The sequence below is a fragment of the Pseudophryne corroboree genome, chromosome 3, assembly GCF_028390025.1.
Source record: "Pseudophryne corroboree isolate aPseCor3 chromosome 3, aPseCor3.hap2, whole genome shotgun sequence".
NCBI lineage: Eukaryota > Metazoa > Chordata > Amphibia > Anura > Myobatrachidae > Pseudophryne > Pseudophryne corroboree.
In genome coordinates this window covers 507,986,850-508,003,364 of record NC_086446.1, presented here as the reverse complement: position 1 = coordinate 508,003,364, position 16,515 = coordinate 507,986,850, and the positions used below count along the sequence as shown (strand labels likewise).

At 45.5% G+C, this 16,515-nt stretch overlaps 1 protein-coding gene across 5 annotated transcripts in view; it reads left to right on the top strand.

Moving 5' to 3' along the window:
* LOC135056182 (aquaporin-8-like) overlaps positions 1-16,515 on the top strand; it is a 201,524-nt gene that overhangs the window by 165,498 nt on the left and 19,511 nt on the right. For all 5 annotated transcript variants that reach the window (XM_063961038.1, XM_063961035.1, XM_063961037.1 and 2 more), the window contains 2 exons: positions 2,056-2,267; positions 15,667-15,801. In XM_063961038.1, the coding sequence (XP_063817108.1) occupies positions 2,056-2,267; positions 15,667-15,801 (347 nt within the window). The remainder of the gene's footprint in view (positions 1-2,055; positions 2,268-15,666; positions 15,802-16,515) is intronic.

Here is a 16,515-nt window from a genome sequence, read left to right as displayed (position 1 = left end):
CACCGCTGGTTTCGCCTCTGACCTTGCACCTCTTTCCCACCACCCCCTATATTTTAAATAGGAACAGTTCGCACATTTGGCGCATAGCCCAAAAAGGGGTGTGTTTTTGCTGGCAAGGGGCATGGCCACACAATAGTAACCCCAATTCCAATTACGCCACACAGTACTGCAACTTTATTCACATTTGATCATGCGATAGTGTCCATAATTCATATTACATCCCACAGTAGTATCTCTTTACCTTATAAACGTTACTCCTCACAGTAGAGCCCCTTATTCACATTACATCACACTGAATTTCTCCTTATTCACATTACACCACACCCTATTGCTCTTTATTCACATTAGATGACACAGTAGTACCCTTTCTATACGCAATGCCACATAGAGCACCTTATACACATAATGCCACACAGTAATGCTCCTTACACATATGAGACACATTATTAATGTCCTTATAAACATACTGTGCCTTACACATGACAACCTTTATTAATGCCCTTTTACACATAATGTCCCTTACACATATGCTGCACATTATTAATTCCCTTATACACATAATGACACACATAGTGCCCCCTACACATTTGCTGCACATTTTTAGCGCCCCTATACACATAATGCCACACATACAGTAGTACCCTGTTACACATATGCCGCACATTATTAATGCCCTTATACACATAATGACACACATAGTGCCCCTTACACATATGTTGCACATTATTAATGCATTTTTACATGACACACATAATGCTCCTTACACATATTCCGAACACTACTGCACAACCAACCCACTCACATGCACACAGCACTCACACTGCCACTAACACTGTGACCTCTGCCTCTGCTTGGATACAGATGTGTCCTCATAAATCTTGCCTCAGTGCTAAAATTGGACACATTTTTTTCAATGAAAATGCATCTTATTTGCATTGCTATGTGGCTAGGATGCACAAGCAGCTTCTGCTGATTAAATTGATATGCAGCATGCCTATATACTGTGTGAGACTGTGGCTGTATCTGCATATGAAATGCTACACACAGAATATAGTCATGTCGCATATCATTTTAATCAGCAGAAGCTGCTGATGCCCCTAAGCATATCAAATGCCCTAGGCAATTGCCTAGTTTGCCTATGCCTATGGCCGGCTCTGGGTATGTATGAGAGGGGAGAAGCCTAGAAGGGATAAAAATGCAAGTCCACATGTTACCACCTGATGGCAATACAGAGCTCTTGTATGCAAAATGTACTGTATATTTTAAAGCTGCACTAAATTTAACCTTATATAGACATTTTTACTAAGGTGTCCCCGTCCACTAGCTGGAACTCTGTGGTCTGGTGCATCTTGTTCTGTAATGCAGATCAGCTACTCTTACTGTTGACCATTGGTGACTCTGTCATTAATGGTAGATGGTTTTAAACGTTTGGCTAGAAACCATGCGCAGACAGCGCCCATACATATGCAGATGGCGGCCAACACTAACCATTGTAGTTCCATCACTGATGTTTACAATCAGTGCCTACCATCGATGAAACTAGTCATGATCGCCACTCAGACCATCGATGGTTGCTGACCAACTCTGTCTACGCTCATCATCTTCAAATGTTGCCAGAACGGAGTACTGATCAGGAGGACCAATCACAATCTGCAATCTCATAATCTCCACAACCCCCATTTTCCGCTTGGGTTGAAAGAGGAACGGTTAAGAGGCACAGAGCCACCACTGGAGCTATGGGGAGTGGCGTACTGGTAAAATATTTTACTAGGTGGTAGTTCAGCTTTAACAATATACTTTGTAGATTATACTAGAGCAATAATCATGTATACCACACTTATGCATTATTTAATCATCAAGAATGTGATCTTTAATAAAAAGAAAGGGTGAAATGAAGCCCATGAAAATACTGTCTTTGGTCCTATGACAGTTCACATATATACCCTTGGCTTTCATCTCATGTTCTGGCGCCTGAGATTGCCTGTTCCCCACAGTAGTGTGATACATATTTTCTTGCCACAATTCCTGTGAATGTTTCCCATGTGCTTCTTCAAGGGACTGGCAGATGATCTTTCATTTGTGAATCGCAGCGGAGCAGCCTGCATGGTGGACAGTGAAACGTCACTAGCCAAAGCGGTCGGAGTAGAAATAGTCTTCAGTTTCTTCTTGGTTTTCGCTGTAGTGATGGGAGCAGTGGACGAGAGAAGCAGGACCTCCCTGGCTCCATACTCTATTGGTTTCACTGTTATAACTGGAATTATAGCAGGGTAAGAATAGCAAAACGCTTAACCCCCTTGATAAGGTTGATTGATATTACATCCCATATGTTGAACGGAAACACATTGATGCCAAATCAAACAGTCACAAGGTTCCGGTAATAGCATTACATGGTATGTCACCAGATGACGTGTAGGTAATATGTTTGCTAGAAATTCATATGGGTGCAAGCAGCAATTAGCGTTGTTTTCATTACTATAATTGGCAGCAGTGGACACAGAAATATAATACACAGGGCTACTGAGGGGTCTTACAGCTAAATGAATCAGTCCCAATGTGTACAATCAAAGAACTTCCCTTCAAGTTATCTAGGTTTTAAATTCTGCTATATTGCTACTATCTTTAAACTATCATTTTTAGCTATGTATGTTTACCTGTACATTGGTAACATAGAAACATAGAAACATAGAATTTGACGGCAGATAAGAACCACTTGGCCCATCTAGTCTGCCCCTTTTTTTTTATCCTTTAGGTAATCTCAACCCTTTTTGAACCTTAATTATTTGTAAGGATATTCATATGCCTATCCCAAGCATGTTTAAATTGCTCTACAGTCTTAGCCTCTACCACCTCTGATGGGAGACTATTCCACTTATCCACTTCCCTTTCTGTGAAGTAATTTTTCCTTAAATTTCCCCTGAACCTTCCCCCCTCCAGTCTCAGTGTATGTCCTCGAGTTCTAATACTTCTCTTCCTTTGAAGAATGTTTCCCTCCTGAACTTTGTTAAGACCCTTGATATATCTGAAAGTTTCTATCATGTCTCCCCTTTCCCTTCTCTCCTCCAAACTATACATGTTAAGATCTTTTAGCCTTTCTGGGTACGTTTTGTGATGTAGGCCATGCACCATTTTAGTTGCCCTTCTTTGTACACTCTCTAATGTATTTATATCCTTCTGGAGATATGGTCTCCAGAACTGGACACAGTATTCCAGATGGGGCCGCACCAATGACCTATACAGTGGCATTATCACTTCTTTTTTCCTGCTACTGATTCCTCTCCCTATGCAACCAAGCATCTGACTTGCCTTTCTCATTGCTTTGTTGCAGTGCCAGATTAAGGTCCACATGGGCCTGGAGCTGAAATGTATGAAGGGCCTATAGTGTGCATTGGCAAGCGTTGTAGTGAGGGTGGTCTAAATAGGGGGTGTTGCCTGTGGCATGGGTGTGGCTATCTCCGTGGAGGTCATAGTGCCTACCTTCAACCATTTAATAGAGGAGCAGAACAACAGACCCATACACACATACATACAGTGGTCGTCAAAGTGGGAATTTTGAAGTGGGGGTATGGGAAATGAAACGGGATTACTGTTGCGCGCACCTAAAAAGGGGAAATGGCCACAGAAAAGGAGTGTGTCCTTCAAACTACATGCATTAGTGTGTGACCCTCACCTCCTAGTCTGTATAGCTACCCATTACTGTGCCCCCCTTTCTTCCTAGTCTGTATATGCGTCAGTGTGCCCCATCGTAGTCTGTATATGCGTCAGAGTGCCCCCCTCCTAGTCTGTATATGCGTCAGTGTGCCCCCTCCCCTCCTAGTCTGTATATGCGTCAGTGTGCCCCATCCTAGTCTGTATATGCGTCAGTGTGCCCCCTCCCTTCCTAGTCTGTATATACGTCAGTGTGCCCCATCCTAGTCTGTATATGCATCAGTGTGCCCCCCTTCCCTCCTAGTCTGTATATACGTCAGTGTGCCCCATCCTAGTCTGTATATGCGTCAGTGTGCCCCCTCCCCTCCTAGTCTGTATATGCATAAGTGTGCCCCATCCTAGTCTGTATATGCGTCAGTGTGCCCCCTCCCCTCCTAGTCTGTATATACGTCAGTGTGCCCCATCCTAGTCTGTATATGCATCAGTGTGCCCCCCTTCCCTCCTAGTCTGTATATACGTCAGTGTGCCCCATCCTAGTCTGTATATGCGTCAGTGTGCCCCCTCCCCTCCTAGTCTGTATATGCGTCAGTGTGCCCCATCCTAGTCTGTATATGCGTCAGTGTGCCCCCTCCCCTCCTAGTCTGTATATGCATAAGTGTGCCCCATCCTAGTCTGTATATGCGTCAGTGTGCCCCCTCCCCTCCTAGTCTGTATATGCGTCAGTGTGCCCCATCGTAGTCTGTATATGCGTCAGAGTGCCCCCCTCCCCTCCTAGTCTGTATATGCGTCAGTGTGCCCCCTCCCCTCCTAGTCTGTATATGCGTCAGTGTGCCCCATCCTAGTCTGTATATGCGTCAGTGTGCCCCCTCCCCTCCTAGTCTGTATATACGTCAGTGTGCCGCATCCTAGTCTGTATATGCATCAGTGTACCCCCCTTCCCTCCTAGTCTGTATATGCATAAGTGTGCCCCATCCTAGTCTGTATATGCGTCAGTGTGCCCCCTCCCCTCCTAGTCTGTATATGCGTCAGTGTGCCCCATCCTAGTCTGTATATGCGTCAGTGTGCCCCCCTCCCCTCCTAGTCTGTATATGCATCAGTGTGCCCCATCCTAGTCTGTATATGCGTCAGTGTGCCCCCCTCCCCTCCTAGTCTGTATATGCGTCAGTGTGCCCCATCCTAGTCTGTATATGCGTCAGTGTGCCCCCCTCCCCTCCTAGTCTGTATATGCGTCAGTGTGCCCCATCCTAGTCTGTATATGCGTCAGTGTGCCCCCCTCCCCTCCTAGTCTGTATATGTGTCAGTGTGCCCCATCCTAGTCTGTATATGCGTCAGTGTGCCCCCCTCCTAGTCTGTATATGCGTCAGTGTGCCCCATCCTAGTCTGTATATGCGTCAGTGTGCCCCCTCCCCTCCTAGTCTGTATATGCGTCAGTGTGCCCCCTCCCCTCCTAGTCTGTATATGCGTCAGTGTGCCCCATCCTAGTCTGTATATGCGTCAGTGTGCCCCCTCCCCTCCTAGTCTGTATATGCGTCAGTGTGCCCCATCCTAGTCTGTATATGCGTCAGTGTGCCCCCCTCCCCTCCTAGTCTGTATATGCATCAGTGTGCCCCATCCTAGTCTGTATATGCGTCAGTGTGCCCCCCTCCCCTCCTAGTCTGTATATGCGTCAGTGTGCCCCATCCTAGTCTGTATATGCGTCAGTGTGCCCCCCTCCCCTCCTAGTCTGTATATGCGTCAGTGTGCCCCATCCTAGTCTGTATATGCGTCAGTGTGCCCCCCTCCCCTCCTAGTCTGTATATGTGTCAGTGTGCCCCATCCTAGTCTGTATATGCGTCAGTGTGCCCCCCTCCCCTCCTAGTCTGTATATGCGTCAGTGTGCCCCATCCTAGTCTGTATATGCGTCAGTGTGCCCCCTCCCCTCCTAGTCTGTATATGCGTCAGTGTGCCCCCTCCCCTCCTAGTCTGTATATGCGTCAGTGTGCCCCATCCTAGTCTGTATATGCGTCAGTGTGCCCCCTCCCCTCCTAGTCTGTATATACGTCAGTGTGCCCCATCCTAGTCTGTATATGCATCAGTGTGCCCCCCTTCCCTCCTAGTCTGTATATACGTCAGTGTGCCCCATCCTAGTCTGTATATGCGTCAGTGTGCCCCCTCCCCTCCTAGTCTGTATATGCATAAGTGTGCCCCATCCTAGTCTGTATATGCGTCAGTGTGCCCCCTCCCCTCCTAGTCTGTATATGCGTCAGTGTGCCCCATCCTAGTCTGTATATGCGTCAGTGTGCCCCCCTCCCCTCCTAGTCTGTATATGCATCAGTGTGCCCCATCCTAGTCTGTATATGCGTCAGTGTGCCCCCCTCCCCTCCTAGTCTGTATATGCGTCAGTGTGCCCCATCCTAGTCTGTATATGCGTCAGTGTGCCCCCTCCCCTCCTAGTCTGTATATGCGTCAGTGTGCCCCATCCTAGTCTGTATATGCGTCAGTGTGCCCCCCTCCCCTCCTAGTCTGTATATGCATCAGTGTGCCCCATCCTAGTCTGTATATGCGTCAGTGTGCCCCCTCCCCTCCTAGTCTGTATATGCGTCAGTGTGCCCCATCCTAGTCTGTATATGCGTCAGTGTGCCCCCTCCCCTCCTAGTCTGTATATGCGTCAGTGTGCCCCATCCTAGTCTGTATATGCGTCATTGTGCCCCCCTCCCCTCCTAGTCTGTATATGCATCAGTGTGCCCCATCCTAGTCTGTATATGCGTCAGTGTGCCCCATCCTAGTCTGTATATGCGTCAGTGTGCCCCCCTCCCCTCCTAGTCTGTATATGCGTCAGTGTGCCCCATCCTAGTCTGTATATGCGTCAGTGTGCCCCCCTCCCCTCCTAGTCTGTATATGCATCAGTGTGCCCCATCCTAGTCTGTATATGCGTCAGTGTGCCCCCCTCCCCTCCTAGTCTGTATATGCGTCAGTGTGCCCCATCCTAGTCTGTATATGCGTCAGTGTGCCCCCCTCCCCTCCTAGTCTGTATATGCATCAGTGTGCCCCATCCTAGTCTGTATATGCATCAGTGTGCCCCATCCTAGTCTGTATATGCGTCAGTGTGCTCCCCTCCCCTCCTAGTCTGTATATGCGTCAGTGTGCCCCTTCCTAGTCTGTATATGCGTCAGTGTGCCCCCCTCCCCTCCTAGTCTGTATATGCGTCAGTGTGCCCCATCCTAGTCTGTATATGCGTCAGTGTGCCCCCCTCCCCTCCTAGTCTGTATATGCATCAGTGTGCCCCATCCTAGTCTGTATATGCGTCAGTGTGCCCCCCTCCCCTCCTAGTCTGTATATGCGTCAGTGTGCCCCATCCTAGTCTGTATATGTGTCAGTGTGCCCCCTCCCCTCCTAGTCTGTATATGTGTCAGTGTGCCCCCCTCCCCTCCCCTCCTAGTCTGTATATGCGTCAGTGTGCCCCCCTCCCCTCCTAGTCTGTATATGCATCAGTGTGCCCCCTCCGCTCCTAGTCTGTATATGTAGTCAGGGCTGGTTCTAGACCTTGTGGCACCCAGGGCAAATGTTTCCTTTGGCACCCCCCCCCTCTCCCCATTGAAAACAGGGACAGGTAGTCCATTATGCATGTTGTGCCAGGCAGAGCCCTGTATGCACATTGCGCCAAGTAGACCCTTACACACACTGCGACAGGTAGCCCCTTATACACACATTGCGCCAGGTAGCCCCTTATACACACATTGCGCCAGGTAGCCCCTTACACACGTTGCGCCAGGTAGCCCCTTACACACATTGCGCCAGGTAGCCCTTTACACACGTTGCGCCACGTAGCCCCTTACACACGTTGCGCTAGGTAGTCCCTCATATACATTGCACCAGGTAGCCCCTCATATACAGTATGTTGCACCAGGTAGCCCCTCATATATGTTGCACCAGGTAGCCCCTCATATATATGTTGCACCAGGTAGCCCTCATATATGTTGCACCAGGTAGCCTCTCATATACGTTGCACCAGGTAGCCCCTCATATACGTTGCACCAGGTAGCCCCTCATATACGTTGCACCAGGTAGCCCCACATATACATTGCACCAGGTAGCCCCACATATATGTTGCACCAGGTAGCCCCACATATACGTTGCACCAGGTAGCCCCACATATACGTTGCACCAGGTAGCCCCACATATACATTGCACCAGGTAGCCCGTGTGTGTGTGTGTGTGTGTGAGTGAGTGTGTGTTTGAGAGAGATAGTGAGAGTGTATGTGTGTGAGAGAGAGAGAGATAGTGCGAGCGTGTGTGTCACTCACCACTTACAGCGCCTGTTCCATATATCCCCCTGGCTCCAAGGCCAGCCTGAGGCAGGACGAAAGTGAGTTGGGGTGGGGGCAGCGTAGTGTGGGAAGTGGGCAGAGGTAGGCGGCTAGGGGTGGTGCTGGCCGGGAGGGTAGCAGCAGCGCGGTGTGCGGCGCAGGAGGGGGGAAAGGTACCGGCCAGCGCATTGTGCACCTGTGCGGTGCGGGAGAAGAGGCGGCGAGGGGACTGGAGGTTAGGTGCCAGCTGGCGCTGTGTGCGGCGCGGGAGGCGGCAGGGGATGGTTCTGGCCAGTGCAGTGTGGGCGGCGGGGGGAAGGTGCTGACCTGCGTGGTGTGGCACACGTTACATTGCGGTGCCCCTCCTGGCTTTTCCCCCTCCGGCCGGCCAGTCCTCCTCATTAGCGGTACTAAAGTTTTTTTTGGAGGAGGAGCTGAGAGTAGAGGGGAGAGGTGCTTCTCCTCCTCCCCAGCCGGGCAGTTCAGTAACCTGTGGGGAGGAGACGCTGGCTGGAGAAGAGAACGTCAGCGGACCCTCCTCCTGCTCTGGCCAGGATTTCTGATTTGTAAACTGGGGGCCGGCGCACTGTCTCGCCGCAGCATACAATGAGTCAGTGTGACTCGTAATGCCGGTGGTTATGGGCCTCGACCTCTTCACTGTGGCGAGCTCTGGGCCTATTTTCAATGGGGGGCCTGGAGCTGCAGCTCCATCCGCCCCATTGTTAATCCGGCCCTGCTTTGTTGCATTGCTTTCCTGCCTTCAAGTCACTTGAAATAGTGACTCCTAAATCCCTTTCCTCCTCAGTAGTTTCCATTATAGTACCCTTGATACTATATTTAGCCTTTGGTTTTTGAGACCCAAGTGCATGATTTTGCATTTTTTAGCATTAAACTGTAGTTGCCACATTCTTGACCATTTCTCAAGCCTAGCTAGGTCATCAATCATTTGTTTTACCCCTCTCGGTGTGTCTACCCTGTTGCATATCTTTGTATCATCTGCAAAAAGGCATACCTTCCCTTCAATACCATCTGCAATGTCACCAACAAATATATTAAAGAGAACTGGACCAAGTACAGATCCCTGGGGTACTCCACTGGTAACATTTCCCTCCATAGATTGCACTCCATTAACTACAACTGTCTGTTTCCTATCCTGCAACCAGGTTCTTATCCATTTAACTATTTTATAATCCACCCCCACGCTTTCAAGTTTATTTAGCAGTCTGCGATGTGGGACAGTGTCAAATGCCTTACTAAAGTCTAGGTATGCTACATCTACATCTCCCCCTTGACCTATTATTTTCGTCACAGAGTCAAAAAAGTCAATAAGATTTGTTTGACATGATCTACCACCAGTAAATCCATGCTGTTTTGGATCCTGTAAGTGGTTTGATTTAAGATATTCCACAACTCTTTCTTTTAATAGTTTTTCCAATACTTTCCCCACTACTGATGTAAGGCTTACTGGTCTGTAGTTACTTGCTTCTTCCTTGCTTCCACTTTTGTGCAGTGGAACTACATTTGCTCTTTTCCAGTCCTCCGGAATGGCACCTGTATTTAGTGACTGGTTAAATAATTCTGTTAACGGTGTAACCAGCACATCTTTTAGCTCTTTGTGTATCCTTGGGTGTATCCCATCTGGTCCCATTGATTTATCCACTTTTAGTTGTGAAAGTTCTGTTAGGACCTTCTCCTCTGTAAATGTACTTTCATCTACCTTATTTTTATGAATGTCCTTGCAACTTAACTGTGGCCCCATCCCTTCTTCTGTAGTAAATACTGAGAAAAAATAATTATTTAGGTGATCTGCTATTGCCTTGTCTCCCTCCACCAAATTCTCACTCTCTGTCTTAAGTCTTATTATTCCTCCATTTGATTTTCTCCTTTCACTTATATACTTAAAAAAAAGTTTTGCCCCCTTTATCTACTGACTGGGCCATTTTTTCCTCAGCTTCTGCCTTTGCACGTCTGATCACTTTCTTAGCATCCTTCCGTCTGTCAAGATACACCTCTTTGTCATTATTATTTTGAGTCTGTTTGTATTTCCTAAAAGCCATCTTTTTTGCTTTCACACTAGTTGATACTTCTTTTGTGAACCACACTGGCTTCCTTTTCCTGGTGCTTTTCCTAACCCTTTTGATGCAAAGATCAGTTGCACTTAGTATTGCACTTTTCAGTTTTTCCCACCTCTCCTGCACTCCTTCCAAGTTCCACCAGTCCGCCAATGAATCACTTAAACATCTCCCCATTTTTGCAAAATCAGCATTTCTAAAATCCAACACCTTTGTTTTTGTGTGACAGGAGTTGGATCCTGTCTTTATACTAAACCATACTGCTTGATGATCACTGGATCCCAGGTGCTCACCCACATATATGTCGGATATCCTATCACCATTTGTAAGAATTAAATCTAATATTGAATCTTTGCGAGTGGGCTCCGTCACCAATTGCTTGAGAGATGCTCCCTGTAAGGAATGTAGAAATTTGCCACTTGTAGCTGAATTTGCAAAAGACCCCTCCCAATTTACATCAGGTAAATTAAAGTCTCCCATGATTATGACTTCTCCCTTTAAAGCCATTTTAGTGATGTCCAACAATAGGTTTCTGTCCAAATCCTGCCCCTGGCCTGGTGGTCTATAGATCACCCCAATGCGAATAACATCCTTCTCCCCGGTTTCTATGGTGACCCAAAGGGCCTCAGTTTTGTCTTCAATATTTTGTATTAAAGTAGCATTTATGCTTTTTTTTCACATACATTGCTACCCCTCCTCCTATTCTTCCTATTCTATCCTTCCTAAATAAATTGTATCCTGGTATAGCTATGTCCCAGTCATGATTTTCATTGCACCATGACTCTGTAATTGCCACAAAATCCAGGTTATCCCTTGTCATTATCGCAATTAGCTCTGGAATCTTGTCTCCTAAGCTCCTAGCATTTGCACACATAGCTTAAAGAATTTTGTCTGTGCATTTGTTATTATTAGCCATGTCCAGACTGTACAAAATAAATGACAAGTTTAAAGTTGAAATTACCTGTTTGGGGATGTTGCTCAGTGTTTGATATATATATATATATATATATATATATATATATCAATTTTTTTTTACTAATCAGGAATCACACTGTTTCCTTTACACCATGAATACACCTCCATAAATGTAAAGATATAGTACACCTGACCACAATGACCAAATGATCAAAGGAGGTAAACACCAGAGAGCATGCAATAATAAACTATGTTTCACTGTGCAACTTCCCCACACATGCAATGCCAATTACAAACCAATTATTACATCAAAAAACATACATGAGTTTGCATAAGAGAGAGCTGTAGTGAGCAGTTTGGGGATGTCTTTTCATAGTGTAAAAAGACAGATAACATTGGTACAGGTGAGAATTCAGATGGTTTTGGTAAGCTATAAATGAGCTATGACATTATGATATAATAGAACAGGTGTAAGTGTTCTGTATAATACATACTGTAATTATATCTGTAAAATATATATCAAAGACTTATATACCCAACTAAGGGCCTGATTGCAGCAGCAAAATCTTTCTCTAATTGGCAAAACCATGGCCCTCATTCCGAGTTGATCGGTCGCAAGGCGAATTTAGCAGAGTTACACACGCTAAGCCGCCGCCTACTGGGAGTGTATCTTAGCTTCTTAAAATTGCGACCGATGTATTCGCAATATTGCGATTACTAACTACTTAGCAGTTTCTGAGTAGCTCCAGACTTACTCTGCCTGTGCGATCATTTCAGTGCTTGTCGTTCCTGGTTGACGTCACAAACACACCCAGCGTTCGCCCAGGCACTCCCACCGTTTCCCCGGCCACTCCTGCGTTTTTTCCGGAAACGGTAGCGTTTTCAGCCACACGCCCCTGAAACGCCGTGTTTCCGCCCAGTAACACCCATTTCCTGTCAATCACATTACGATCGCCGGAGCGAAGAAAAAGCCGTGAGTAAAATTACTTTCTTCATAGTAAAGTTACTTGGCGCAGTCGCAGTGCGAACATTGCGCATGCGTACTAAGCGGATTTTCACTGCGATGCGATGAAAAATACCGAGCGAACAACTCGGAATGAGGGCCCATGTGCACTGCAGGTGGGGCAGATACATGTGCAGAGAGAGTTAGATTTGGGTGGGTTATTTTGTTTCTATGCAGAGTAAATACTGTCTGCTTTATTTTTACACTGCAATTTAGATTTCAGTTTGAACACACCCCACCCAAATCTAACTCTCTCTGCACATGTTACAGTATATCTGCCCCACCTGCACTGCACATGGTTTTGCCCATTAGAAAAAAAATTGCTGCTGCGATCAGGTTTGAATTAGGCCCCAAGATCCTTTGGTTGCCACACTTACAGCACCACTTGCATTTAATATTAAATATTGCATCAGTATGAAGTCAGCTATGAGGAAGCATGTGACCTTTATCTGCTGTATAAATTGCACAGATGACTCTTGTACAGACAAGCATCTCTCGTTGTCTTTATACAGTACACAGTTGCATGGCATATAAAACTCTGGAATTCTCTCATTTATAATGAAAAGCAAAGCAAACATTATAAAAAAAATAAAAAATCTATTGTAGCAGCAAATCACAATTGGTATAAGGCTGTCCACTTACCTATGCCCTACCAGGATTGTCGTGCAAATTGGGCTTGGGTTTCTAAACCAATTGGGAGTTTGGATCAGTCATTATAGATTAACACTTCAAATGCTTACCAGTTGTTGGGGTTTCCGGATGATTTATTTTTTAACCAAAAATGCTGGGATGAATACTATACATTCCCAAATATATGTTAGCTTTCTATATTTTATTTTGGTCAGTTGCCTTAAAACAGAGGTGTTTCTAAGTTATTAGATGATCCAGGATCTGCCTTTATAATTTTGTAACTTGCTTCTGCCATCACACAGTATGAACTTACAGATGACACCAGTATACAAGGATAGTTTTGTTTACTCGTATGGGATTGTGTCGGGAACCCAGCGCTTGGGATGCCGGCAGTCAGAATACGGACAGTGGCACCACGACGCTCAGAATTCCAACCTCTACTAGGCAACTATGCTACCCCTAATCAAACCTCCCCAACCCTCCTTACCCGCAGCCTGGCCATAACACTCCCCCCCCCCCCAACCCTCCCCGATGGTGCCTAACCCTAACACCCCTGCCCCGCAGCCTAACTGTAACCCCCTCCCCACAGCCTCAACCTAACCACCCCCCCTTACATCCCGGTGGTGGCATTGCGATCCATGTCGGGATCCCGGCATTGGTAATCCGAGCAGTGTCGGGTTTCCGGCGTCAGTATTTAGACTTCTGGGATCCTGATCGCCGGGATCCTGACCGGATCCCATTGGTACTACAGGTTGAGTATCCCATATCCAAATATTCCAAAATACGGAATATTCCGAAATACGGAATTTTTTGAGTGAGAGTGAGATAGTGAAACCTTTGTTTTCTGATGGCTCAATGTACACAAACTTTGTTTAATACACAACGTTATTAATAATATTGTATTAAATGATCTTCAGGCTGTGTGTATAAGGTTACAGCACACTCCCGGGAGGAATGAAATATTATAACAATGTTTCACAATATATAAAACTTCACAATAGTAAAAAACTGTGCACTGTATAGAAACTTCTTATTCAATTCCTCAGGGAACTAATTATAATCTATGAACTTCAATGCACATGTTTATAAAAAATATGTATGTGACTGTGCCTGAAGGATTAACACTATGTTTGATACACTGTATTGCAAAAAACACAATTGAGGTGTATAATTTGTATCTGTAAATAATAAGTAAATGAATATAATGTCATATCATAAGTCACTCACGTCTTGGTGTATCATAAGGTGCTGAATGCGTTTACAGATCCCAAAAGAATGCGGTAATTTCTTTTTTAAAAAGGTGGATAGGTAAATTTCCTCCGCTGGGCAGGAGCCTGTGATTTCCTTGCTCCCTGGTGTCGTCTCGCTAAGCTAACAGAGACACACACCAGAGCCACAGCGTTGAAGGTGATGCTGCACCGTGTAGTATACCTGAGTGGGCCGTGCAGGTAGATCTGTAAACCTCCGGTATCTCCGGAGGCTGTTCTTATAAGAACTTACACCTTCATCAGCTGCTGCACCCACGCAACACTTGTGCAGATTAGATCACTTTTACAGTGATATTATCGGGAGCATTTGCATCTGCACCCCCTCTCATATCCCCGTTGCCACGGCTGACCACGTCATCTGGGGAAGAGGTATTGACGGGTGTTGTTCCCCTGCAGTCCGGCGCAGACCGGCGACCTCCGGAAAACCAGCTTACACAGCCTCCCATCTGCAAGCACGGAGGTACCGGAGGCGATACAATCCACCTGCACGGCCATTTAGGCATACATCACGGTGCAGCATCGTTACACCCGCTGAGGCTCTGGTGCGCGTCACATATTTAACAGCAAGACGACAACACGGAGCAAAGTCAACATAGGCTCCTGCCCAGCGTAGTCGGGTGCACCCCGGAAAACCAACATCACAGCCTCCTGTCTGCAAGGACGGAGATACCGGAGGTTTACAGATCTACCTGCACGGCCCACTCAGGTATACTACACGGTGCAGCATCACCTTCAACGCTGTGGCTCTGGTGTGTGTCTCTGTTAGCTTAGCGAGACGACACCAGGGAGCAAGGAAATCACAGGCTCCTGCCCAGCGGAGGAAATTTACCTATCCACCTTTTTAAAAAAGAAATTACCGCATTCTTTTGGGATCTGTAAACGCATTCAGCACCTTATGATACACCAAGACGTGAGTGACTTATGATATGACATTATATTCATTTACTTATTATTTACAGATACAAATTATACACCTCAATTGTGTTTTTTGCAATACAGTGTATCAAACATAGTGTTAATCCTTCAGGCACAGTCACATACATATTTTTTATAAACATGTGCATTGAAGTTCATAGATTATAATTAGTTCCCTGAGGAATTGAATAAGAAGTTTCTATACAGTGCACAGTTTTTTACTATTGTGAAGTTTTATATATTGTGAAACATTGTTATAATATTTCATTCCTCCCGGGAGTGTGCTGTAACTTTAATCATTGTATATAAATAAATGTTCTTTTTAAATTCTTTTGATTGTCAAGCGCCACCTGTTATTTTGTTGGTTAGTCGTTTATGCAAGGGATTGGCAATTCCCTTTATCAGGAGGCTGCTGACAATCTTAGTGCAGTGTTTTTTTACCTAAGCGCTTAGGTTCTTTTCTCTTGTGTGTATAAGGTGTATATGAAACATAAATGAATTGTGTGAATGTACACACACATTGTTTAATGCACAAAGTTATTAAAAATATTGGCTAAAATGACCTTCAGGCAGTGTGTATAAGGTGTATAGGTAACATAAATGCATTCTGTGCTCAGACTTAGGTCCCATCACCATGATATCTCATTATGGTATGCAATTATTCCAAAATACGGAAAAATCCAATATCCAAAATACTTCTGGTCCCAAGCATTTTGAATAAGGGATACTCAACCTGTATACATGTGTTAGAATTAAGCAAGATGAAATAAAACAGAAAAATGACCCGAGCATTGTGTCTGAAACATGGGGTCTGGGCTGTGGTGCCAACGCCTTTAAATAAATTTGTTTTGTGGATTCCATGGGGGAATGGTGTGGTCTATGGAGTGGCCTCAGGAATGTATGGGATCTTACAGTTTCCTTCTGTCTTGCAGAGGTTCCATATCCGGGTCCTGTTTGAATCCAGCTCGGGCTCTGGACCCAGCAGTGGTTGCCAATTATTGGGACTACCACTGGGTGTACTGGGTGGGACCTGTCTCTGGGGCGATCTTAGTGTCTTTTATATACAGGTAAGTGGTAAAGTCACAATCCTAACAATTTTCAATACAGTGAAGGACTTATATTGGTGTGCTAATGCAACCTGTGGGTCAGTGACATTCAATCACAAATTGCATGATTTTCAAAATAAGTGTCAATTTACCTCTGTGATTCTTGATACATACAGTATCATAGAAGTTAGGCCCTTATCAACAGCATATATTCACTATTATACAACTTCAGTATTATATTATACATCTTTACCTATGTCCTGTGCGTTTTTTTCTACACTACCCATTTGTGCATATTATAGACAATTGCAGGATCTGGTCGAACAGGGAAGCTGCCTCACCTACAGCCTACTGTATGTATAGGAAATACAGATAGTAGATGCAAACTACCCAGCAGAGAATAGGGTCAGTATTGCGTGCTTGTTGCAGTAATGTTACCTAGTATACTGATTTAGATCATTGTTCTAGTATAGTTCATGGGGATCACTGGACTAACATATATATGGAGGCACTATAGAGTAATGTGTAAATAGTAATGGCAGGGATGATAAATAGGGATTGCTGTGAGATTGGGGCATATTTTTACAACTTGCGTTGAATACAACTCGGCTGCAGATGTTCCCACTTTGAGGGCACAGAAAAGTGCACTCTACCATATGCAGAGTTGTACTAACCTCTGTGAGCTGGCCGTCCCTATGTGTATGCTTGTTCCTATACCTGCCATCTCCATCAGTG